The sequence below is a fragment of the Phascolarctos cinereus genome, unplaced genomic scaffold, assembly GCF_003287225.1.
Source record: "Phascolarctos cinereus isolate Bilbo 61053 unplaced genomic scaffold, phaCin_HiC Scaffold_4;HRSCAF=312, whole genome shotgun sequence".
In the NCBI taxonomy this organism is placed as follows: domain Eukaryota; kingdom Metazoa; phylum Chordata; class Mammalia; order Diprotodontia; family Phascolarctidae; genus Phascolarctos; species Phascolarctos cinereus.
This window is the reverse complement of record NW_027555847.1, coordinates 661,805,897-661,829,637: the sequence shown is the minus strand read 5'-3', so window position 1 is coordinate 661,829,637 and position 23,741 is coordinate 661,805,897. Positions and strand designations below refer to the sequence as shown.

At 46.5% G+C, this 23,741-nt stretch overlaps 1 protein-coding gene across 1 annotated transcript in view; it reads right to left on the bottom strand.

Moving 5' to 3' along the window:
* The window catches only part of C3 (complement C3), a 38,367-nt gene extending 24,470 nt beyond the window's left edge, over positions 1-13,897 (bottom strand). Inside the window, exons 1-13 of the mRNA XM_020971319.2 lie at positions 13,754-13,897; positions 12,529-12,721; positions 8,912-9,071; positions 8,661-8,731; positions 8,175-8,269; positions 7,524-7,606; positions 6,435-6,525; positions 4,954-5,056; positions 4,453-4,570; positions 4,204-4,319; positions 3,819-3,965; positions 1,299-1,511; positions 478-681 (exon numbers count right to left, since the gene is read on the bottom strand). Of these exons, the coding sequence (XP_020826978.1) occupies positions 478-681; positions 1,299-1,511; positions 3,819-3,965; positions 4,204-4,319; positions 4,453-4,570; positions 4,954-5,056; positions 6,435-6,525; positions 7,524-7,606; positions 8,175-8,269; positions 8,661-8,731; positions 8,912-9,071; positions 12,529-12,721; positions 13,754-13,884 (1,725 nt within the window). The 5' untranslated portion in view covers positions 13,885-13,897. The remainder of the gene's footprint in view (positions 1-477; positions 682-1,298; positions 1,512-3,818; positions 3,966-4,203; positions 4,320-4,452; positions 4,571-4,953; positions 5,057-6,434; positions 6,526-7,523; positions 7,607-8,174; positions 8,270-8,660; positions 8,732-8,911; positions 9,072-12,528; positions 12,722-13,753) is intronic.
* Between the last annotated feature and the right edge of the window lie 9,844 nt (positions 13,898-23,741).

Sequence of the window (23,741 nt, the reverse complement as noted above, 5' to 3'; positions counted from 1 at the left end):
AAATAAGACAGAAAAAGAAACAAAAGAAATGACACATATATAAGACACAGATAGGCAGCAAAAAGCACAGAGATGTATTGAGAGAGGTAAAGACACACACAGATGCAGAGAAGGGGACAGAGAGAGAGAGAGAGACAGAGAGACAGAGAGACAGACAGAGAGAGATAGAGGCTCACAGAGGAAGAATCACAGAATCTCACATTTGGAAGGCATTTCAGAAACCATCTAATTCAACCACGGCTACCCAAGCTGGGAGGAACTTAGAGACCACCCATAAAATGCCCTTATTTTATGGAAGAAGCCCATACCTGATCAAGAATGATCTCTATAAAGTCCTCAGTAAGAGGTCATTTAGTTATTCCTTAAATACCTCTAGAGATGGGAAAATCACCAGCTCTAGAACTCTTGAATAGAAACAAAGATAGACACAATGCTAAGAAGCCAAGGCTAGCATAAGGGTAAGGGGAAGAGGCTCACCTTGCCCATGCAAGTGTCCTTGACATCCACCCATACAGAGTCAGCCACCAACTCCTTCTGGCCATTAAGAGTCAGATGGTAATAGGCCACCACTCGGAAGGAGGGGATGTAGTCAGGTGTGAGGGGTAGTGAGAGCACCACCACATCCTGGCCCTGCTGCCGCGGCTGACGCCCAGCCTTCAACACCAGCCCCTTGTTCATGATCTGGGGAGGACACAGATTATAGAGGGGTAGGGCCAGCTGACCTTTCACAGGGACAGGAGACTGGGGAGTTTTGGGAGGAGCAAAAGGGAACAAGGGTGGGGAACATAGAGGGAAGAGAATGTGGGAGAGGGAAATCAAAGGAGATTGAGGGAGAAGGACCCAATGAGAACTAGGAAGAGAGAGTGATTAAAAGAGGAGAGTCTGGACAAATAGAATGGGAGAAGGGGACCAAGGAAAGAAGGATCTGGTGGACAAACAGGGATATAAAAACAACAACAACAACAAAACAACAACAACAACAACAACAATAATAATAATAATAGTAACTTTATATAGTAATTCAAAGTTTACAAAGCAACTAAGTGTAAGAGATGGGATTTGAATCCAGGACTTCCTGACTTCAAGCTCAGCCCCCAATCAATTATACCACACCACCTTTCATTAGGGATGAAGGGGTCTCAAGAGGGATCATGGAGACGGAAGCTGGAAGGAGGGGAAAGGATCTGAGGGTTTGGAGGGTAGAGATGGGGGAAGCAAGAAGAATCAGAGCAAGGGGGACTTGGGAGATGGGGAGAGGAAAAAGAAGAGAGGGATCAAGAATTGCACTGGGGATATACCACATAGGTGAAGTAATTGATTTGCTGGTTCACGTTGGGCCCGTCTGTTCTCAAGTGGAAGTTGACGTTCAGGTTATCTCCAACCTTGAGTTCCACTGAGGGCACCGACAGGTGCAGGTAATTGTTGGAGCCGGCTACGGTCTGGTAGGGTTGAGCTACCATTTGCTGGGATGCCTGGCGATCCACAGAGAGTCCTTCCTTGTCTGTCCTCACCTAAGGGTAGGAAAGAAGTAAAACTTTAGTCCACAGCACATATTTGCTTTGCATGTGCAAATGAATTTTCTCAGCACCAGATCACTTATAGTAAGGAGAAAGGACAGGATAACTTCTGGTCAGCACCATCCAGGAAGCCCACAGAAGACTGGGACTTGTCCAGACATACATACACAGAGGCAGAGTCAGAAACACATACAGAGAAAGCCAGAGAAGGGGTGGGGAGAGAGGGAGAGAGAAGAGTGAAAGGGGAAGAAAAAGAGAAAGGGAAGGGAGAATGGGAAAAGACAGAGGCAGAGAGAGAGAGAGAGAGAGAGAGAGAGAGGAGAGAGAGAGAGAGATACAGAGGCACAGAGATAGGCAGAAAGAGGAGGGGAGAGAGACAGAAACAGGGGAAAGATGGAGGGAGAAAGAAGGAAAAAGAGAGAGAAAGAGGGAGACAGGTGAAGAGAGAGAAAAAGAGATGGAGAGAGGTGGAGGGAAAGAGAGAGAGAGAGGTGGGGGGTGTGGAAGGAGAGGAATCAGCTTTTGCTGTCTGGAAAACTGCCAGTAGCATTACTGGAGGAGTGGGAGGGAGTAGGGAGGGAGGGAGAGAAAGGACTATGCAGTATTCCTTATTTACCACTAAGACAAAGTAGCAACAGGAAGGTTATAATGGTCTGGGTTTCTCCACCTGTAAAATAGGTAGACGTTGAAAACCTATATAGACAACTTACAGAAATATGTCAGACTGAAAGCCATTCCCCAAAAGAGAAATTGTCAAAGGATATGAACACAGAGTTTTCTGCAAACTATTAGCAGCCATATGACAGAATGGTTCAAATCACTAATAATAAGAAATGAAAAATCAAAATCCTCCGAGTTTTCACCTTCCACCCAGCAAAGTGGTAAAGATGACTACAAATAGAAATGGTCAATATTGGAAGGGTTATGGAAAGATGGATATACCAATGCATTAATGGAACTGTGACAGTATGATCATTCTGGAAAGTACTTTGGAATTGTGCAGAAAGTGACTTAAATGTCCGTGGCCTTTGACCCAGAGATCCCATTGCTAGGACTATACACCAAGGAAGTCAATGACAAAAAGAAAAACCAAAATACACCAAAGTATTTATAGCAGCATTTATCAAGGTAGTAAAGAACTGGATTTCAAAGCATATTGATTCAAAGTCTCTGTATTTCTCTCTCTGTCTCTTTCTGTGTCTTCTCCCCTCCCTTTCTCTTTTTCTTCCCCTTTCGCTTTTCTCCTCCCCTCTCTCCCCACCCCTTCTCTGGCTTTCTCTGTGTCTCTCTCTGCCTCTGTCTCTGTGTATGTATGTCTCTTCTACACAGACTTTCCTCTTCTCTTACCATTTTGAAGTATATCCCACCACCCCAGACCTTTTCTTATACAACATCCTACACAACAGAGAAAAAGTAGAAGTGAATGAGATTAAAAGAAAGGTAATGGAGGGAATGGATAATAAGAGAGAGGCTACATTAAGATAATCAATAGTCAGATGCAAAACAGACTCTTAAAGAGGGGACAGGGCAAAAAAACCCCAGAACAATAATTGTAAAAGAATAGGAAGCACAGTTTACAATCATAACTATGAATGCAACTATTCAAAGCCTATAAATAAATTGTGACACACAAACCTAATAGAATATTGCTGGGCTATAAGAAAGGATGAATAGGATGAATAGAGAAAAGCTTGGGAAGACATCTGATGCGAAGAGAAATAATCAGAATCAGTAAAATATCTACAATGACTATAACAACCTAAATGGACATAACAACAAAACAATTGAAAATGAGTGCTGTGAAATTATAATGACCAAGAGAGATATGAGAAGACACTTCTCCCTGCTTCTTTGCAGCAGTGAATTACCAGGGGTGCAGAACACTGCACGTAACATTGACTTTTTTTTTTAACTATGTTGGTTAGCTTTGCTGAAGGTTTTCCTTTTTTTTCTTTTTTAAAATTCCTTATTCTGAAAGCTGGCTCTTTGAGAGGGAGTGGGGAGAGGGATGCAGTGGCCAATGTAGAAGATGTAAAAACAAACGACATCCATAAAAATTTTGAAAAAAACATGTATAGACCCCTCTTGTCTCCAAACCACAAACCTTGTTTCCATATGAGAAAACTCCCATTAGACAAGTAACAGAAGCCTATTATTTCAGGCAAAAGATAAAAAACTTCAACTGTTTAAACAACAAAACTGTGACTATGTCAAGGAGACACTCTGATTATCCAAATGACAGAACCCCCACAGTGCCGAAGACCGAATCCGAGCACTATGTGAGTTCTCAAGATCACTTACTCTGATGTTCAAAGGACCACGGTTATTGGGTGTGTTGATTCTCAACTTGACCAGACCATCTTCTTGAGTCATAGACCGGACATCAAAGTTTGGGACCACCACCGGAATGTGAGAGGCTGGGGATCCATCTGGATTAGTCACAAAAACCTAGAAAGGTTACAGAACAGAGAATAATTGTGAATGACCCTCTGGGGTCATCTGGGCCCTCTGGGCCATCCCCTCCTCTAGTCCAAGAAAAGTAGCTCTGACTATAACTGCAGTGGAAGGCAGTGAGGCTAGACCTGAAGGAAGTACTTCCTCCCCACCCTGGGACAGGTGACCTAGGAGGGAAATGAAAAAACGTTCCCTATAGAGAAGGAGGGCCTGTGCATTCTAGTGGTCTCACCGTGAGATCAAAAGGCATGGCTGGTTTGAAGTGCTTAGGAGTCTTGGTGAAGTGAATTTGGTAAGGAGATGTCACAATAGGGATCCCAGTGTATTCAGCCTCAACCATGTCACTCCCTGCAGAGGAAAAGGAGAGGTGAGACCAGAAGGAAAGAAGGAGGGGGCCTAGAGTCCACACACACACACACACACACACACACACACACACACACACACACACACACATACACGCAATCTCCCCCTCACTCACCAGACTCCAGGATAACTGTGACTGACACATACAAGGACTTTCCCACCAGGTTTTGGCCTGGGAACTGTTTGACCAGAGCATCTCGGGTTAGAGTAACCTCTCCACTGCCATCTTCAATCTGTGTGTGGTATAGCCCAGTGAGAAATGCTCAGGCTTAATGAAGAGCAGAGAAACTCAAAAGGAGGCAGGCTTGGGCACAAGGAGGGTAAAGGGGACAGGGTGAAGAGGTGAGGGCTCCATGAAGAGAACAGAAGACCAATGAAAGGGATGCTGGTTCTGTGCGGGTATAGGTGACACTGGTTAGATCATAATTCAGAGAGGGGCATAGTATAGAGAGGATGGGGTGATCAAGGAGAATATGGGGTGCTTAGAGGAACTGGAGCCCAGAAAGGAAATCAAAACTCAACGAAGGGGTTGGCAGTTCAGTGATGGAACTGTGGCTCAGTGTGGGTGAAAGAACACAGTAAAGGGATGAGGACCTGGGTTTGGCAGATCACATACTATAACTCGGGTGAGGGATTCAGGGATGCTCCGCTTAGTTCCTTCATCCAGGACTCCGAAGATGGCAAAGGCAGTGCCATCCACCATCCTTCCATACAGGAACCTGCACAGGGAAAGGGGAAGGGTTTTGATCACTTCATCCTTCCCACTGCTTCTAGGCAGGATTCCCCATCTTCCTTCTGACTCAGAAAGTACCACCTGGTATCTGGCGGATGAACCCTGATAACCCAGAATTATCCTGAGCCCTCCCAAGATCCTCCTGTGCCCTGGTTTCCATAACTTAGCATTCACATGCTTCTCTTCCTACCTCTCTGACCATTCCTTTGTTGTCTGTTTCATTGTCTCTTCAATCCTCCTCTTGCCTATTTAACACAAGTATTCCCCAGTGCAGGGTTCCATCTGAAGTCCTCCTCTCTTCCTTGTGAAGGTTTATGTAGGTGACTCCCGAATCATTTTCTCCATTCCCGACCTCTGTCCCCTGAGCTCTGGTCCCATATTACCAACTTCTTGCAGGATATCTCTACCAGGCTGTCCCACCGACCTCAAACTCAGCATGTCTCAAACTAAACTCATCATCTTTCCCTGAACCAGCTCCTTTACCCACCTTCCTTATTTCTACGGATGGTAGCTCACCCAAGCTAGAACCTTGGGAGTCACTTTTGGCTCTTCCTCTTCCTCCTCTACCACAACCAATCATCTGTCAAGTCTTATTCTACCGCACATCTCTCACATCCCACTCCTCCTATCCCCTCCCATTGCCACCGCCCTCTTTTCATCTGGATCATAATAATTAAGGAGTCACTCTGTCTCTAGTCTCTCCCCTTCCCTTTCTTCATACCAATACCTGGGTCATCTTCTTAATGCACTGCTATGACCGTGACACTCCCCTCCTCAAATACCTCCAAGAGGGTCTGTGCTACATACAGAATAGACACCTTACACTGTGACTCAAGGCTGTTCCACAACCTGGCTCCAACCAACCTTTCCAACCCCATCACCAGCTGCTTGCTCTTCATGCACTCTAGTTCTGGACAAACCACATAGGTCCTCCTCCCAATCTTGCCTTACATTTTGTGTGGTTGAGGATTTTCCTTTCCTTCAAGGCTCATCTCAGGTACTTCCTCTTACCTAAAGCCTTCCCTGGCTCCCTTCCCCACTCTTCCCAAACTCCCTCTACAAATGTTGTCTTTCTTTTCTGGTCTCTCTTGCAACCCCTATTATAATTATTTGTTCACATGTCATATTCTCACCAGAGATCACTGAGCTCCTTCAGGACAGAAACTTTGCCATTCCACAGCCCAGAGCCTTGCACAAAGTAGGTGCTTAATCAATATTTGTCAAACTGCATTCTGCTGTGCTACATGCTGAGCACGCAGTCCTTCTCCTAGCATGGCCAACCACATCCCCCCTCCCCCAAGTCTTCTTTTGGCATACCTCATTGCCCCTTTCCCTCAATCCCTAAATCCTACATAAGCCCTTACCTGGCTGTGATAGAGACTCTCAGACCTTCATGATTGTCGATGTAGAAGAATTTTTCCTCTGGGTGCAGCTTTACCTCAAAGCTTGGCAGCACTGGATAAAGAAACCATGCTCTGAGTTGTCTGAGTCCAGGTGGAGAGACACTGGGAGCTATTCTGAAGGCTCTGGGTCTGGGAGGAGACACTGGGGCCATTCTTGGGGGTCTGGGCATAGAAGGAGGCACTGGGGATGTTCTGAGGGGTCTAGGTCTAAATGAGCATATATTGAAGTATGTTCTGAAGGCTCTGTCTGGGGGGCAGTGGGACACTGGGAGCATTATAAGGACCATAGATCCTTGGAGAAAGACATTCTGAAGGGTCTGGGTCTAAGTGGGAAGATCATGGGGGGCATTCTCAGGGGTAAGAGTCTGAGTGGAGAAATATAAGGTGATATTCTAAGAGGGCTGAGTTTGGAAGGAAGAGTCTGGGAGTCATTTTGCTGTTGTACCCAGAGACCAGGGGGCCTTTCTATCTTGCTCTGCAACAGAGCCTTCCTACCCGTATTTGTCTTCCCCTAACCCCATTAGAATGAGAGCTCCCTGAGGGCACGGACTGACTTGTTCTTCTGTTTGCATTCCCAATGATTAGTTCAGTGTTTGATACTTAGTAGGTGCTTTAAAAATGCTTATTTTCATTCATTCATTCTGAAAGATCCAAGTCTGAGATAGGGGAGATTGGGGAAAATTCTTAGGGGTCATGGGATGCACTGAAGGAGACCCTCTGAAAGGTCTGTGTCAGGGATAAGACAATGAGAAGGGGGTGGAATTCTGAAGGATTTAAGACCAGGGAGAAATGGGGGCTGGGGGTGAACATTGGGGAAGATTTGAGAGACCTGAGGAAAAAGACAGTGAAGGGGATGCTTTAAGAAGTCTGGTCTGGGGAGCTGGGAGGCAATAGGAAGGCATTCTGACTGGTCTTAACCTGATAGGAATACTGAGGGTTAAAACTGGGGGACATCCAGAAGGACCTGAGGAACTTTCCTGGGGGACACTGAAGGGGAGGCGTACTGGTGGGAAATCATATCTCCATCTTTAACACCCCCACCCTCCTTACCATACTCCTTCACTTCAAAGTCAGCAGAGAAGTTTTTATGGGGAGAGTCATCATAATAAGTGATGATTTTCCACTGGCCCAGGCTGGAAAGGGGAAGGAGACAGAGATAAGACTGAGAGCAGCCTGGCCTGGGAGGTGAGGGTGGTCTGCCGTAGGGGGCCCCCACTGTTGGAAGATGATCTTAGGGTCTGGAGGGGACTTCAGAAATCTAGTACAAACTCCTTCATTTTAATATGAAGGAACAGAGGCCTAGACAGATCTAGTGACTTCTCCAAAGTCACAAAGCAAGTTAGTAGCATAGTCAGGACTCCAACCTAGATGCCCTGAGTCTGTGTCCAGGATTTTTTTAATCCCTCTCCCCGCCCCCCCCCCCCAAACTGAAGCATCTCAGGAGTAGGTCGGGTGGAAATGGAACAGACCCAAATCAGGGCCCAGAGAGATTCACCAGGACAAAAGGTACCCATGTCCCCCTAAAAGGCTTCCCTCTGGGGCTTGTCCCCCAAGAAAGGAACACACACACACACACACACACACACACACACACACACACACACTCAAAGAGCTGAGTTCAAGCAAGGATGAAGGTTGAGAGTGTAAATTGGGCCCCCAGCACACACATACCACCCGCAGGACTTGGGTCAGGTCACCTACCTGACAAGTTCAGGAATACTCCAGGACAAGCTCAGTATGCCATTGCTGTTCTGAGAGGACCGTGAGTCCTTCTTGATGATGATACCATCAGGAGTCTGTGGGCAAAGAGTTTAGGTTAAGAGGGGATCCAGCTGACCCCTTCAGCCCTGAGCTCCAGACCCCCTCTCCACCTAGGTGTGAATAAGTCTGTGTGTGCCCATGTGTCTGTGGCTGTCCAAGAACTGTGGCAGGGATGTCTTATGGGTGTGTATATATACACATATATGTGTGTATACATATATACATGTATGTGTATCTGTGTCTATGTGTGCCTGGGTGTGTCCATGAAGGGCTGTGTTTGCATATGTGTGCCTCTGTATACATACATACATACGCACATGTCTATGTCTATGTCTATGTGTGCCTGGGTGCCCATGAAGGGCTGTGTTTGTGTACGTGTGTGTGTGTGTGTGTGTGTGTGTGTGTATGTGTCCTGGGCCCCATTACCTCGATGTTGACAGTCAGAGTTTTGGCCAGAGGCTGAAGCTTGTGGCCCACGGTGAAAATCCGGTACAGAACTGGGAAGGGGAAGGGAAGAGAGCCTCATGAGCCTGGCTGTCTGTGGTCTGTCTGTTTTCCCCTCCCCACCTCCCTTCCACCCCTACCACATACCAGCATCACCTGTCTGGGAGCCCACAGCCAGAGCCTGAGCTCTAGCTCAGGTGTTCCCACCTGAGCCTAACTAGGTGGGAGCTCACCTGTGGAACCAGGTGTGTAGATGGTTTTGTCTGTCTGAATAAATAGGTAGCCACTGTGAAGAGTCACCAGCACCACTTTCTCTAGTTTTTCCTGGGCAAACTTGGCCACAATACTGACGAACTTGTGATCTTTCTTATTCTGGAAGTTCTGGGCTGGGATCTGGAAGGGAGTGGGGTTGGGGCAGTAGCCCTTAGTGATCCATCCACCAGCCTGCATACCCTCTTCCCTAGTTTCATCCCCCAACCCCCACCCCTCCACCCCCCCATCCCTCCCACCTCCACCCCAGGACACTCTCTGAGCTCAGCTCAAGCTCTTTCTCCTCCAGGAGAAAGCTGAAAAAGCATGAGCCCTCTCCTCCCTGATTCTTGAAATTTGCAGGGATATCAGCCTCCCTTCTGGATCTGGGAAGGAACTCCAGGCCACAGATCTTTCCTGAGATCTCCTGAGTTCGTAGCCCCAGGCTCAACCATACTGGGGGGGGGCCTGGAAAGGAGCAGATCCATCTCTGCTTGGGTGTCTGCTGGGGAGAGGTTCAGATCACCAGAGTTGTGGGAAGCCCATGGGGCAGAAATAAATTATTATGGCTGAGATGAGTATTAACGATTGTCATTAATAATCATTAATATAAGTATGATTATAGCTCTTTTCTATAGGACTTTAGAATTTACAGCACAATGTGTCTATTGAACTGAACTGAATTTACAGGGCATTTTCCCTGACAACATCTCTATGTAATATAGATAGAACAAGTATCATTAACCATAGGACTGTAAGTCTAGAGATGGAGATGACCTTAGAAGTCATCTAGTGTAACCTATTACAGATAGAGAAACTGAGGTCCAAATAGGTGAAAGTGTTTTGCCCTTATGTCTCCTGAGGCCAAGCTGAAAAAGCATAAGCCCTCTTCTAGATAACAAGCCCTTGAAGACAGTCATTTTTTACACCCTGTCTTTTCTTCTCTAGGCTAAAAAAATCTCCAGTTCCTGGGCATCAGTGGATGTGGCCTGAGTACCAGGCTCTTCTTCATTGCCCTGAATGCCTTCCTCGGGATACTTTCCAGATTGAATATTGACTCTGAATGACACAGTCAGAAATCAAGAAGATCTCGACTGGCACAAACACTGGGCTAACTCTAATTAGATGAAGTCTAACAGGAATAAATGTAAAGTCTTAGATAGATATTGTGCTATAGACAGCAGAGAAAAGTCAGGAAGGTCTAGATTCAAATTCTGTCTCTGAGACATATTAGCTGTGTGACTTGGGGCAAATCCAGGTGTGTGCTGAAGCCAGCTCCTAGTATTTATACCTTGTGTTTCAGGGCTTGGTTTATTGGATTTTGTTTTGTTTTTCTTTTGGTTGTCAGAACTTAAGAAAGTGGGGGCAGCTAAGTGGTTCAGTGGATAGAGCACCAGGCCTGAGGTTAGGAAGACTCATCTTCCTGAGTTCAAATCCAGCTTCAGACACTTACTTAACTGTGTGACCCTGGGCAAGTCACTCAACCCTATTTGCCTCAGTTTCTTGCCTCATCTGTAAAATGGGCTGGAGAAGGAAATGGCAAACCACTCCAGTATCTTTGCCAAGAAAACCCCAAATGGAGTCACAAAGAGTCAGATGTGACTGAAATGACTCAACGACGCAAAAACTTAAAAGTGATGGAGAATATATTAATAATTCAGATTAAACTTAGAAGTGTGTCCTACTTATATTTCGGGGGATTGTCAAACACTTACCTCCAAGTCCCTTAACCTCTTCATAACTTTTGGCAAATCTTTAATTCTCTAAATTTCTTTTAAAATTAAATATAATTTAAAATTCTTTAAAACTCTTTAAGTTACAAGTGAGTAGAAGGAACAAGCTGATAGAGGAAGTTTTCTCACCTAAGTTGCCCATACTGAAGAAACCACCCATCTACACCAGGGGTGGGGAACCTGAGGCCTCATGGCCTCACGTGGCCCTCTAGGTCCTCAAGTGAGGCTTCTGACCAAATCCGAACCTCACAGAACAAAGTTTGGATTCAGTCAAAGGGATGCACTTGAGGACCCAGAGAACTACATATGGCCTTGAGGCCACAGGTTCCGAACCCCTGGTCTAGACCAATTAAATTCAAATGTAGAGTCTTCCACTTGCACAGGGTAACCGAGTTTGCCCGGAAAAATCTGGGAGCTTTAGTGGACCGAAAGCAAAGTCTGAGTAAACAGTGTGATTATGGCAGCTAGAAAAGTAACCTTTGGCTGTACTGAGAAGTTGAGTGTCCAAGATCAGGGAGGGGTCTGCCCTGCTCTCCTCTGCCCTGGTTAGAGACCACATGTGGCATATTGTATTTAAGTTCTGAGCCCCACGTTTTAGAAAGACTTTAAGAAGCTGGAGAACATTCAGAAAAAGGCAAACAGGATAATGAAAACTGTTGTTCAGTTGTTTCAGTCATGTCTGACTCTGTCCACTGAACCACCTAGCTATCCCACTTTCTTAAGTCCTGACAACCAAAAAAACCCCCCAATAAACCAAGCCCCAAAACCCAAGGTATAAATACTCAGAGCTGGTTTAGGGTGAAGTGACTTGCCTAGGGTCACAAAGCTAGTTAAGTGTCCGGGGCCAGATTTGAACTGAGGAAGCTGGGTCTTCAGCCTCCAGGCCTGGCCCTCTATCCCAAAATATTGGGCTTCCTTGGCAGGAGGTGGGCTCCCCCTCACTGGAGATCTAAGACAAGGCTCTGAATGAATGACCATTTGTCAGCTGGGGTGGAGAAGGGACTCTGGTTCAGGTAGAGGGAGGAGGCCCCTTCCATCTCTGAGATCTTTTGGAGAGAAACTGCTTGCTAGCCATGCCTCTTTCATGCTGAACTGGGGGTTTTTGTTTGTTTTGTTTTTTTTAACCCAAGCGCAAGACTTCACATTTATTCCTAATAAATTTCCTTTCCGTTGGACTCGGTCCAATAATCCAGCCTGCCAAGAGATCTTCAGAGCCTAAGTGCCATCCAATGTATTAGCTGTCCCTCTTAGCTTTGTGGCATCTGCAGACTGGATGAGCTTGGCATCGCTGGCTTAAAGGCATTCTGACTGGGGTTGAAAAGCACTGGGAGTCCGGGGGGAGAGAATGGTATAGCAGAAACAGTAGCTGAACTTTATATCAAAAGTTTAGACTAAAGTTTCATCTCTGACCCCTTAATACCTGCATGCACTTGAGCAGAGCATTCTTTGGCCTCAGTTTCCTCATCTGTAAAACTGCTTAGTATTGCACTTTAAGGTTTGCAAAGCCTTTTTGCATGGTATCTCACTGGAACTCACAACAGCCTCACGAGGCTGGTATTAATATTATTTCCATTTTACAGGTGAAGAAACTGAGATGAAGTGCCTTGCCCAGTGATCACACAGCAGTCAGGTCTTCCTGACTGCAAGTCCAGGACTCTATCCACTATAACACCTAGCTGCCCTGTAAGGAGGGGCTTGGCCTAGATGATCTGTAAGACCCCTTCTAACTTGGAAATTTTATCATTCTGATAGTGGGTGATGTCTGGGGCAGTCAGAGCAGACTTTATATAGACTTCATATACAGGAATAAGATAGCTGGACAGACTGACCAGAGGGTCAAGATTGCTCATAGGGAGCCCCATACCCACCTTAATAGTGATGGTGCTCAGGTAATTATTGGCATTGTTAAGTGTGGTCTTCTCCAAATAAAGGACTTGCTTCTTTTGAGGGAAGTCGTGGATGGAGACCTCAACAGGCACGTCACCTGCCGCCCCATGGGCCTCCAGGACCAGCTGCTCCTCACTTTCCAGTCTCAAGACATTGGGAGTGAGCAGGATGTAGCTGATGGGGGTTGGGTAGGTGAAAGAAGAAGTCACTGCTAGTCCTAGACAGCCAGCACCCACTGGGCCCCTACCCCTTCAGAGCTGAGGCAGTCCCACCCAAGAAGGCAGTAGCTGAAAGCTCTCCTACAGAAAGCTGCGGAGACCTCATTAACATTTGGCTCTAAGATCTATGTTCTTGGTACTACTCTGCTCTGTCCTCTGTCCCTGGGATCCTGGTACAGTCGGATGCCACCCTCTCAGCCCCTTCCTCTTCCCCAGAGCCAGCTGCACCAAAACCTGATTCTACCCATATTCCATATCCAAGACTATCTAGATTCCTTAGCTGGCAACTGAGCTTGGCCAGAAATGTCACCCAGATCTCTTTACTTCTTTCTGACCCAGGGCAAATAATACCTGGATCCCACAGGTATCCCCCCAACTCCTACAGATATAACCTGCATCCTATGGATATCCCCAAATCCCATAGACATCTGGGTCCCACAGATGTCTCCTGGACCCTCCAACTGTCTCTAGAATTCTAGGCTCAGTCATCATGTCCATGGTTGCCCAAATTCCATAGATGTTACATGTCTTCCATCCTTTAAGGCCCAGGAATTCTTAACCTGGATTCCCTGAACTTATTTTTTAAAGTATCTTGACAACTACATTGCAATATAATTGGTTTTCTTTATAATCCAATGTATTTAATCTTTGCACTTAAAAACATTATTCTGAGAAGGGATCTATAGGCTTCACGTTAATTCCAAATGAGTCCATGACAAAAAAGGTAAAGAACCTCTAATCTAAGGATGGGGAGCCTGTGGCCCTCTAGGTCCTCAAATGCAACCCTTTGACTGAATCCAAATTCCACAGAACAATGAAGTTTGGATTCAGTCAAAGGGCAGGCACTGGAGGACTTAGAGGGTCGAATGTGGCCTTCAGGTTGCCGGTTCCCCACTCCAATAGCATTCCTCAATTTCACAACTATCTCTCAGGTTCCCTAGGGCCACCCCAGGGGAGGAAATTGGGAGGAGGGTTCCCCACTACTTACAATGGATCCCCTTGAGCCAGGGTCACCCAGCTCAGAGCCAGCAGGACAGCTAGTGGTCCCATGGCTCTGGACTGGAATCGAGAAAGCAGGACAGACAGGATAAGCTGGGGAAGAGGGAGAGGGGAAAGCATGAGCAGAACCCTGGAGGTGGCTTCTTATCCTGGGGCTCAGAGACTGCCCCCCCAAGCCCTCCCCTGGCAGGGGCGGGCCTGGAGATTTCTCAATCTGGGATAGTCCCGGTCGAACCAAGGGGAGGGCCGGAACTCTTTGTTTCCTTCTTCATTTGTCTGGGTTTTAACTCTTCTGAGGGGTTCAAGGGCCCTGCGTGGAGGGCAGGGTTTGAACTGGCCTGAACATCTGCCTTAATAATCCCATACATCTGTCTTAATATCCCTACACATCTACATTAATGAGCCCACACAAGTGTGTTAAGAAGTCTACAAGTCTGTATTAATACATCCATCTGACTCTATTAGTAGGCCTATTTTACAGATCAGAAAAGGAACAGCCAAGGAAAGGAAGGAAATTACTGGCCCAGTAGCACAGAGTCAGTTAAATCTGGACCTAGGACAGCACTGCTAACCCAGCTTTTCCCCACTGTATATTCCCAGTGGCCTTGCTGCAGTGGAATGAGGCCAGACACAAGCCTGAGAACCCCATTCACGTCAGGGCTTTGACTCTTACTACTGCACTTAGCCTTGGTTAAGTCACAGCCATCTTGGGCCTTCATTTACCCCTCCTCTAAAGTAAGGAGACTTTAAAATTAGGAATTTAGATAAAATGATCCCTAAGGATCCTTCAGGTTGTAACCTCAAGAATACTTACTTAGGGCGTGGCTGGGATTCTGAATCATAATCTAATTCTAGGTTAAAAGAGGCAGCAAAAAAGTGCTGCTGGTGCCACACCACCTTCTCTACAGCTTCATTTCCTTGTTGACTTTCCTGCTTGGTCTCCTCTCTCTGGAGCCCCCCCCCACCCGCAATCAGGGTTAAGTGACTTGCCCAGGGTCACACAGCCAGTAGGTGCCTGAGGCTGAATTTGAACTTACATCCTCCTGACTCCAGGGCCGGTGCTCTATCCACTGCACTACCTAGTCATTTACCTCTACCCAATCACCAGCAAAAATTCTCTTCAAGGCCCCTGGAATGGAAAAAAATATTGTAAGGGAGAAGAGAAGGAAGAGGGTCCCTGGCATGCCGGACACATGTCAGCCTTCTGAGATTCCATGCCCTGGAGTCACCTAGAGCCGATGACTCTATTCCCTGTGGCTACGTTAAGATGCTGGGACAGATGCCTTGTGTCCCCAAGTCTCCCTCCACAACCCCAGGTCTTGTTTTCACTTGGGATGGAGATGGGGGGCTGGGAGATAGGGGGAAGCCTTGCTTGCAGTTCATGGTAACTTGTTTCCTTCAAGGCTCAACTCAAATGGTTTCCACCCAAGTCCTATCCTGAGCCTCCCAGCTCAGAGATAAATAAATGCACATTTTGCATTTATGTATCTGTTTACATGTTGTTCTCTACTCACCCCCTATCCCACAAGTGTAAGCTCCCTGAGGTCAGGGACTGTATAGTTTTTGTATCCTGGGCGACTAGCCTAGTGCTTGCCTCATAGAAGATGCTTAATACATGGCTGTTGAATGGAATAGCATGGAATTAATTGGAGCACGCAGCAGCTCCTCCCTCCCCAATATTTCCATCCTCATTGCACCTGTTTGGTACAAACTTCTTCAACCCTTGGAGCAGGTAGTGGGCAATACGTAATGCTCAGACAGAGTAATTCATTTCCCCGGGGCCACACAGCAACCACCCAGGTGGGTCCCAGTTCCCAGAACCAAAAACCCCAGCCCTGCCCCCTATGCACCACTCACCATCCCAACCCCCCTGCCCCCCTTTTCCAGGGAAATTCTGGCTTAGTTTCCCGGTAGGCCCCACCCCTTTCTTGGCACTGATTCAGGCTGGCAGCAGAATGGCAAGATTAGGAGAAAACAGGTCTGACCTCCAGCTCCCCTCTCCAGGTATTGCAACATGGTGCCTTTCAGGGGAAAGCGAACTCAGAGCTCCAGCTGACCATTAGAGCCGGGGGTGGGGGGCACTTAGAGATCATTTAGCATATTGGAAAACTGGGACCCAGAGCGATGAAGGCACTTGCTTGAAGTCCTTTGGCAAATCAGATCTGATTCCTAAGCCCAGGGTTCCTTGTATCACCAGGAACACTCTCGCGACCTTCAAGAATTCGGGGAGAGGGGTGAGGGAATGAGGGAGGAGAGTTTACTCTGGGGAAGAGAAACAGCAGGGAAAAAAAACCAACTCCCAAAGAGCCCCTCCTCCATTCTTCCTTTGTCTTCTCTGGGTTTCAATCCCTCCATGGCTAATCCTACTGCCCCTGAGCTATGGCTGCCATGAGTGTGACAGTTATAAATTGGGACGCCAGAAAATTCAATGTGGAGGAACCATGCAGTCGCTGGCTATGGTTCCAACCTTAAACTGGTAGAGAGAATTTACACCCCACTCATTTTATAGATTGGATAAACTGAAGCCAAGAGACAGGAAGGGATTTGCCCAAAATCACATAGGAAATGCTGAGATTTGAACTTATGTTTTCTGATTGTCCCTGGGGTCCTTGGCTACTCACTGGTAGGACTAGAATCAGAATCAGGAAGAGAGGGATGAAGGTCAGACTTTTGCAGGGATTTTCCAATATTAGGAATTAATGAATAGGAGGAAAGGGTCTTGGGGAAGGGGAGGGGGGGGGACAACTGAAAGACCTCATGCCCAAGGGCAGGAATGGACCAGTGAGGGACCAAAGCAGGAGCCAGGGAGGCAAGGTGCAGGGTTCAGTCTCGAGGACACTGTACAAGAGTCCATCTGAGGTCTTCGACCCCTCTACCACATGGACACATTCCTGTCAATAAGCAAATGCCATCCTCTGGAAAGTAGTGGGAAAGGCCAACCTGTAGATAATTCAGGCTGGTTCAATGTGTACTGTCCCCACCTGCGTATGGGAAAATAATGCCAACACTTGCCCATGGGGGCTCCCTCTTGCAACACTCATCTCCTCCGAGCTTGATCAGATTTCAGTTCATCTTAACTCGGCCTTCCTCCACTCTTCCCCACTCACTTCTCAATTCCCAATTGCTGGGGCTCTGGGCCAACCTAAATGGTGCTTATCTCTTTGGATCCAGCCTGCCCCAGCTCTGTGGAGCCTCCCCTAGAGTAGGCTCCACCCTTCACCTCCCAGAGGAGAGGAAGACACTGGCAGTGGGGGCATGTGAAGTTTGGGAAAACCTAGAACATAGGCATCCAAATGCTGGAGGAACCTAGGAATGTATAGTGGAAAGGCAAGGGGAACAGATATCTATCTATCTATCTATCTATCTATCTATCTATCTATCTATCTATCTATCTATCTATCTATATCTATATCTATATCTATATCTATATATATTTTAGCACCTACTATTTACCAAGCGCTTGCCAAATATTATATGTCATTTTGTCCTCACAACAGTCTTAGAAAGTAAGCGCTATTGTGATCCCCATTTTATAGCTGAGGAAACTCAAGGCACACAGAGATTAAGTGACTTGCCCAGAGTCACATAGCTTCAGGCCCAGTGCTCTGTCTGCTGCACCACCTAGCTGTCATGTAGTCCCACCTTCCTCTCCTAACCCCTCATTTTACAAAGGAAGAAACTGAGACTCAGAGAGAGGAATGACCTCATCCAAGTCATTCAGGGAGTGACAGAACCCAACAATCTTGGAATTTGAAGGTGCTATCTTGGTTCAACCCATACTGAAGCCAGAATTCACTTTGTAGCACACCTGATACCCAGTCTCCGATTCTAGGTGCCGTTCATTCTACCTCACTATAGCTCTGATTGTTAGGAATTTTTTTCTTACACCAGAGCCAGATTTTAATTTCAAATCCAGAAATGTGGCCACTATCTCCAAATGTTGGCTCTTCTTGTCTCCTGTGGAAAGGGAAGAGGAGAAAGAGGGAGCCTTGCTCGGGGTGAGCTCTTCCTCCCCACATCCATATTGTTCATCCAGGAAGGCATATCCCCAGAACCAACCAGACTCCTCCAATTAGTTCTCCAGCATCTATAAGCACACTAAAGGCCACATGGATCTTCTCCACCCTAGCTCCCTGAACTTCGATTATTCATTAACTCCCTAATGTCCTTGACCCAGTCATAAAGCTCACAGCTTTAGTGAAAAGGGTTCCCACTTTATCCTTCTCCCACCTGGTGTGCCAGCTCCTCAATCCCTGTTGTTAGGAAAAGCCCAAGCCCAGATAACTGCATTCCTAAAAATCCCATTCCCACCAGCAGAGAGATGGAAATTAGAGTGAAGAAGTAAGAACTGACCCAGCCACTAATCCAGTACCATTATCCCACAGCACCCTTCTTTTGTACCAAAGATGAAAGCAAGGAGTTTGAAGGGCCAGGAATAAACCTATCCAAGGACCATGGTTTGGGGGCAGATGCTATAGGGACAGAGCATCCAGGTTCCATCATGGCTCTTGACTCTCTGATCTTAGGCAAGTCCCTTTCCTACCTGTGGGGTACCTGAAGCCCCAGGTGGGGCAGTGAATAGAACACTGGGCCTGGAATCAAGAAGACCCGAATTTAAATTGGGCCTCAGTCACTTATTAGCTGGGTGATCTTGGGCAAGTCACTTTACCTCAGTTTCCTCAACTGTAAAATGGAGATCATAATAGCACCTACCTCCCAGGGTTGTGGTGAGGGTAAAATGCCGTGTTATCTGTAAAAAGCTTAGCACAGTATCTCTCACATAGTAGGAGCTACATAAATCTAGCTATTATTATTATCACCTTATTTATCCTTTCCCTCTTTCCCCCACTCCTCCCAAACTCTACCCCTGGGTTCAGATCAACCTGTGATTCATCTTCCATTGCAAAACAGCTCTGGAGCTCCCACTCTCTCCTGAAGTCCTAACCAGATTAAAATGCAATTGGGAAATATTTAACAAAACAAATAAAAATACAATAAAAATTGATAAAAAATTTTGGGCAGCTAGGTGGCACAATGGAGTCCAGAAGATCTGAGTTCAAATCCAGCCTCAGACACTTACTTACTAGCTGTGTGACCCTGGGCAAGTCACTCAACCCTGTTTGCCTCAGTTTTCCCATCTGTAAAATGAGCTAAAGAAGAAAATGGCAAAGCACTCCAGTGTCTCTGTCAAGAAAACCCCAAATGGGCTCAAGGACATACTGAAACTCAGCAACAGCCACGACAATATCATATTTTAAAACCAAATCAATCTGCAGCCTTCAGGAATCCTTGTGTGAGGATCAGTGGTCTTGCCTTCTGTTTGAGTTTGATACTCCAGTGGTAAAGTAATGTGGAAAAGCACTTCTAGGCTTGGGCTGGTTCCTGACATCAACACATAAAAGTCCAAGAAAAAAGACAATGGACTTGCTGAGTAGAGCATTTAGCTTTATTTCCAGGCCTTTTCCCTTCTCTCTCCTCCCAGTGGAAGAACAGAAGAGGATTGGGAGGGGCAGCTGGGTGGCACAGTGGATAGAGCTCTGGCCCTGAAGTCAGGAGGACCTGAGTTCAAATCTGGCCTCAGATCAAACACTTGACACTTACTGGCTGTGTGACCCTGGGCAAGTCACTTAACCCCAATTGCCTAAAAAAAAAAAGAAGAAGAAGAAGGAGATTAGGGTTTAAGAACAGGAGAACCCTGAACCTCATTGATGTTTGGTCTTTACATGGTTTATAGTCAAGCTTTCAGAGATTGTAATTGGGAGGTGTGTGTGGAATGGTCACCAAGCACCAGAGTGAGGTTAACCACCAGAGACCCCCCAAGCCCTGTGATCAGGAAGTTAACTCCAAAAAAAGATAGGCTTGACCCATAGTATCCTAACTTAGCTAGAAGCACTCCTATTAAGTTCAAAAGAGCTCTCAGCACCTAGGACTGAGAATCTGCTGCTGGAGAAGCTGAGGCCTCATAGTGAAGACTCTTTGGGGAGCAAGGCAATTCACTGAGATTTGTTTCGTTTATCATAGGAAAGGCTTTTTGTGGGCATAAGACAAAGGTTTTTGCCTCTTCCAAAAGAACCATACCTAGAAAGAGCATATGGTCTTTCAGCTAAAAGGGCACGGCAGCACTCCCTCTTCCTTTGAGAGATCTCCAAGGATTTTGGCTAAGCCAGAAGCGGTGGAGCAGTGCCCAGCAGAGCCCCATCCAATGGACACAAGTACAGATAGCCAAGTAGCACCCATAAGGGAAGGGGGAGGGAGAGAAAGAAGGCCCTTTAGTATCTGAGGTAGGAGCTATCCCTCCATGTGTATTCCTGGAATGTTTGTCTCTACACATGTGTCTCCTAAGGTGAGAGAAGGAATCAAATATTCCCCTGACATTCCCCTTTGTGTCTTCCATCTCCTGAAAGGTGCAGCATAGCCCCTGAAGGGACCTGCCAAGGTGTTCTCCACCACTTTCTGTTGCTACCTCATCTCCAGACTCCTCAGGTGGGAAGAGCCAAACCTTCCCCTGTCCTGCCTTTAATATCCTGATGGGTTCAGCATGTCCCTTGAGGGAAGGTCGAAAGAGGACCAACCACATGTCTTCCATCTGTGACAGAACAAGGGAATTTCCACCTGTTGCCACCAGCCCAGTCTCCCAGACAGGATGGGGAGGAGCTCAGATGCAAACAGTGCAATCTTCCATTTGACCTCAGGTCCTCTGTCTCCTGAGGTAAGAGGAAAGTTGGGGAACAGGACTTCTTTCTCCTGTTGCACAAGTTTGATTTCCATCTCCTGTTGCATCCTTTTCCTTCCTGATCTCCACCCTTCAGAGGGAAAGGACTAGTGAAGAAGAGCCACTCTCGCCTCCTCTCCCCATCTTGAATCTTTGGTTGAACCAATTCAACTCAATGCTGTCCTCTTCTCTTGAATTCCTAGGCCCCCTTACCATTTTGCTAATCACACCCTGCCTAGCTTCAACCTTAGATCACTCCCCTATTTATTGCCTTCTCTCCTACACAGGTGCTGCTGAATGAAGGTATAGAAAATCACGTGACCATTCTGATTGGGTCTACTACAAATTTATATTGAATAACTTCAACTGGGCCCTCACTGCTGCTAGGCAATCCTACCATACTATACCTCTCTTATCAACTCATTATCCCACTCAGCAGGGCAGCCCTTCCAAACTTTGTCATCCCTCCTCAAGCCTCCTATGACTCCTCTTTCCTCTACTGTTTCAGCTGAGAACCTTGCTTCACATTTTACTGAAAAAATGGAGGTCATTCACCATGAATTCCCTCTTCTCCTGTCTTCCTCATCTGTCACTCAGATGCCTTTTGCCACTCTCTACTTCATCTTGTTTCATATGATGAAGTGGCCTTATCCCTTACCAACCCCTCTACTTATTCAAGTGATCCCATTCTACTGCATCTCCTCCAACACATTGCCCCCTCTGTCACCCTCATTCTGGTTTGGTTTGTTTGTTTGTTTGTTTGTTTGTTTTGGCAAGGCAATGGGGTAAAGTGACTTGCCCAGGGTCACACAGCTAGTAAGTGTCAAGTGTCTGAGGCCAGATTTGAAATCGGGTCTTCCTGAATCCAGGGCTGGTGCTCTATCCATCTAGCTGCCCCCTTTCACACTCACACTGTTACTTATTTTCAGCCTCTTCCCTGCCTACTGGCTCATTCCCTGAAGCCTGCAACCAGGCCATGTCTCCCATCACTTGATCTTTCCATACCTGCTAACTCTTGTCCTAGATCTTTTCTGCCTTTGTAGTCCTCAAAAAAGCCATGTACAATAGATGTAGACTTCACTTCCTCTCCTATCGCTCTATTCTTAACTCTATCACCTGTGCCATAAAGTGGGAAAAAAAAATTGGGGTTCTCATAAAAGGCAACTGTTAGGATTGCACTAGGTTGTGTACTTTTGGAACTGTGTGGGACTTTTAAAAGAGTGTATGTAATTTATGAGTGACTGGCTCTTTGAATCGATTACTTTTGGTTTACTCACATAGCTGACTGGTAGTCTTGAGAGCACAGAGATGGCACTGGTGAAGAGGTGTAAATGACCACGTCGCTGGCCTGAGGGGAAACTGGAGTTAGCTCGTGGAAGCCCCAAGTGACTGCACCACCCTCTGGCTTCCGTTGTGCCCGCCACACATTAGGATGAAATAGAGAGAAGGAAGTTGACTTCATGGGTGGCCCAGGGCCAGCCTGCTGAATTACTGACAGCCTGCTGGGGCCCCTGGCTGAGCAGCGGATTGACTTGGCCCGCAATTGGCTAGAAAATCAATGTAGTTTTTACAAAAGCTTCGAGATGGGATGAGTTCAATCACGTTGAGATTCCCCTTCCTCTCATGACTTTAAAATGGTGGATGATTGAAAGTACTTCTCTGTAATGGTGTTTGGGATCATCTGCCTCTCCTTCACCTGGGGTAACGAAAAGGCATGATACAGAAGACATTAGAAGGGAGTTGAAAATTCAACTTTATTAAGAGTAGATATACCCAACTGCTACCAAATCTCATTGTTTTATAATGAGGGCCTTGGATCATGCCCTGATCAGTGGCCCTGCATCCCCTATAGTATGAGTGGGAGGTGATTGGTTTTGTAGCCAAAAGGCTACATCTTTAAAACTTACCAGACTGGAGCAGATTGCTTGACTAAGAGATACCTGGTAAACTTGGTAAAATGCTTATTTTGTTGAATCCATACAACTTTGTATTTGGGATAATTGCGATTTTCATCTGTACATGTGGGATTGGATATGATCATACAACATCGACTGTTTTGAGACTTTATCGTATGACATTGAGGAAGCAAGCGAATGTTCAGGGCTTATGCCATGTCCTCCCCCCCCCCCAATGATTCTAATCACTCTGCCGCTGCATCTGGAGGGGGAAGTTCACAGCTGGGCACCGTGAACAGAACCCGGGAGGGAGGACACCTTCCTACTCCCTCTCTTTTACTTGGGGTCTGAGAAATGGGCCTGCAGGCATTTGTTTCTGTTCAGTTTCAGGGGCCACTGAGACCTTGGAGCCAGGATTCCAGGAGGAACATGATAGCCAGTACCCCAGAGAAGTCAGGATCCTAGGACTCTGAGGTGGGGTTTGGATCTGGAATTTAAGTACAGATTTATTATTTTACCTTTGAAATAAATATTTCTTTATAAAAGCTAATCTGTTAGTTCGGGGGACCTCCTCCACACTTGAAGGAATACCATTGTGGAAGTTAGAACCACTGGCAGAGAGAATCCAGACACATCTGAGTCCCTTTAAGGGTACCAGAGAACCCTAGAGGGGAGGGGTGAAATCTAACATGGCTTGGGGGTGGGTCACTGGTACACTTGCATTTTTTTTAGTCTGCTATGAAATAAATACAATTTAGCCTCTATGCAGGGGTATGGCAGTAAATGTTTTAACAGCTCCCAGGAAAAAAAAATACATAGACCTGATTTTTAGTTTAATCTGCATCATTAATATTTTCTCCATTACTTTCCAAACAACTGACAAAACCGTGCACTGAGCCCTGCTCTGTAGCATGCACTGACTCATTCCCTGCAGCCTACAAACATGCCCATGTCTCCGCTCACTTGATCCTTCCACCTCTTCTAACTGTTGTCCTCTATCTCTTTCTGAGGTGTCAATACTCACACTGAAAACTTATCAGTTTGGCTCATTGGCTCCAGCACACCCCTGACAATATGTTGTAACAAGAGTGGGCCCCATGTGTGAAGGGAGGCCCATCTGTGGTGAGGGTTCTCCTTGTATGACTTGAGGGGAGCCACAGTAGACATCTCTAGCCTCTTCTCCTCCCCACCTTCTCCAGGGGAAATTTTAATTCCTCTGCCCCCCCTCAGAAAGGTGGAGAGGAGGGGTTACTGAGCTAGCATTATATCTTTCTGCTCCCTTAAATATTATTAGTCAAGGGCAGAGATGGGGATAGGATTGAATTCCATCTAACTTCTGATCGCTTTGTCATTTTTGGGGGAAGGGGGAC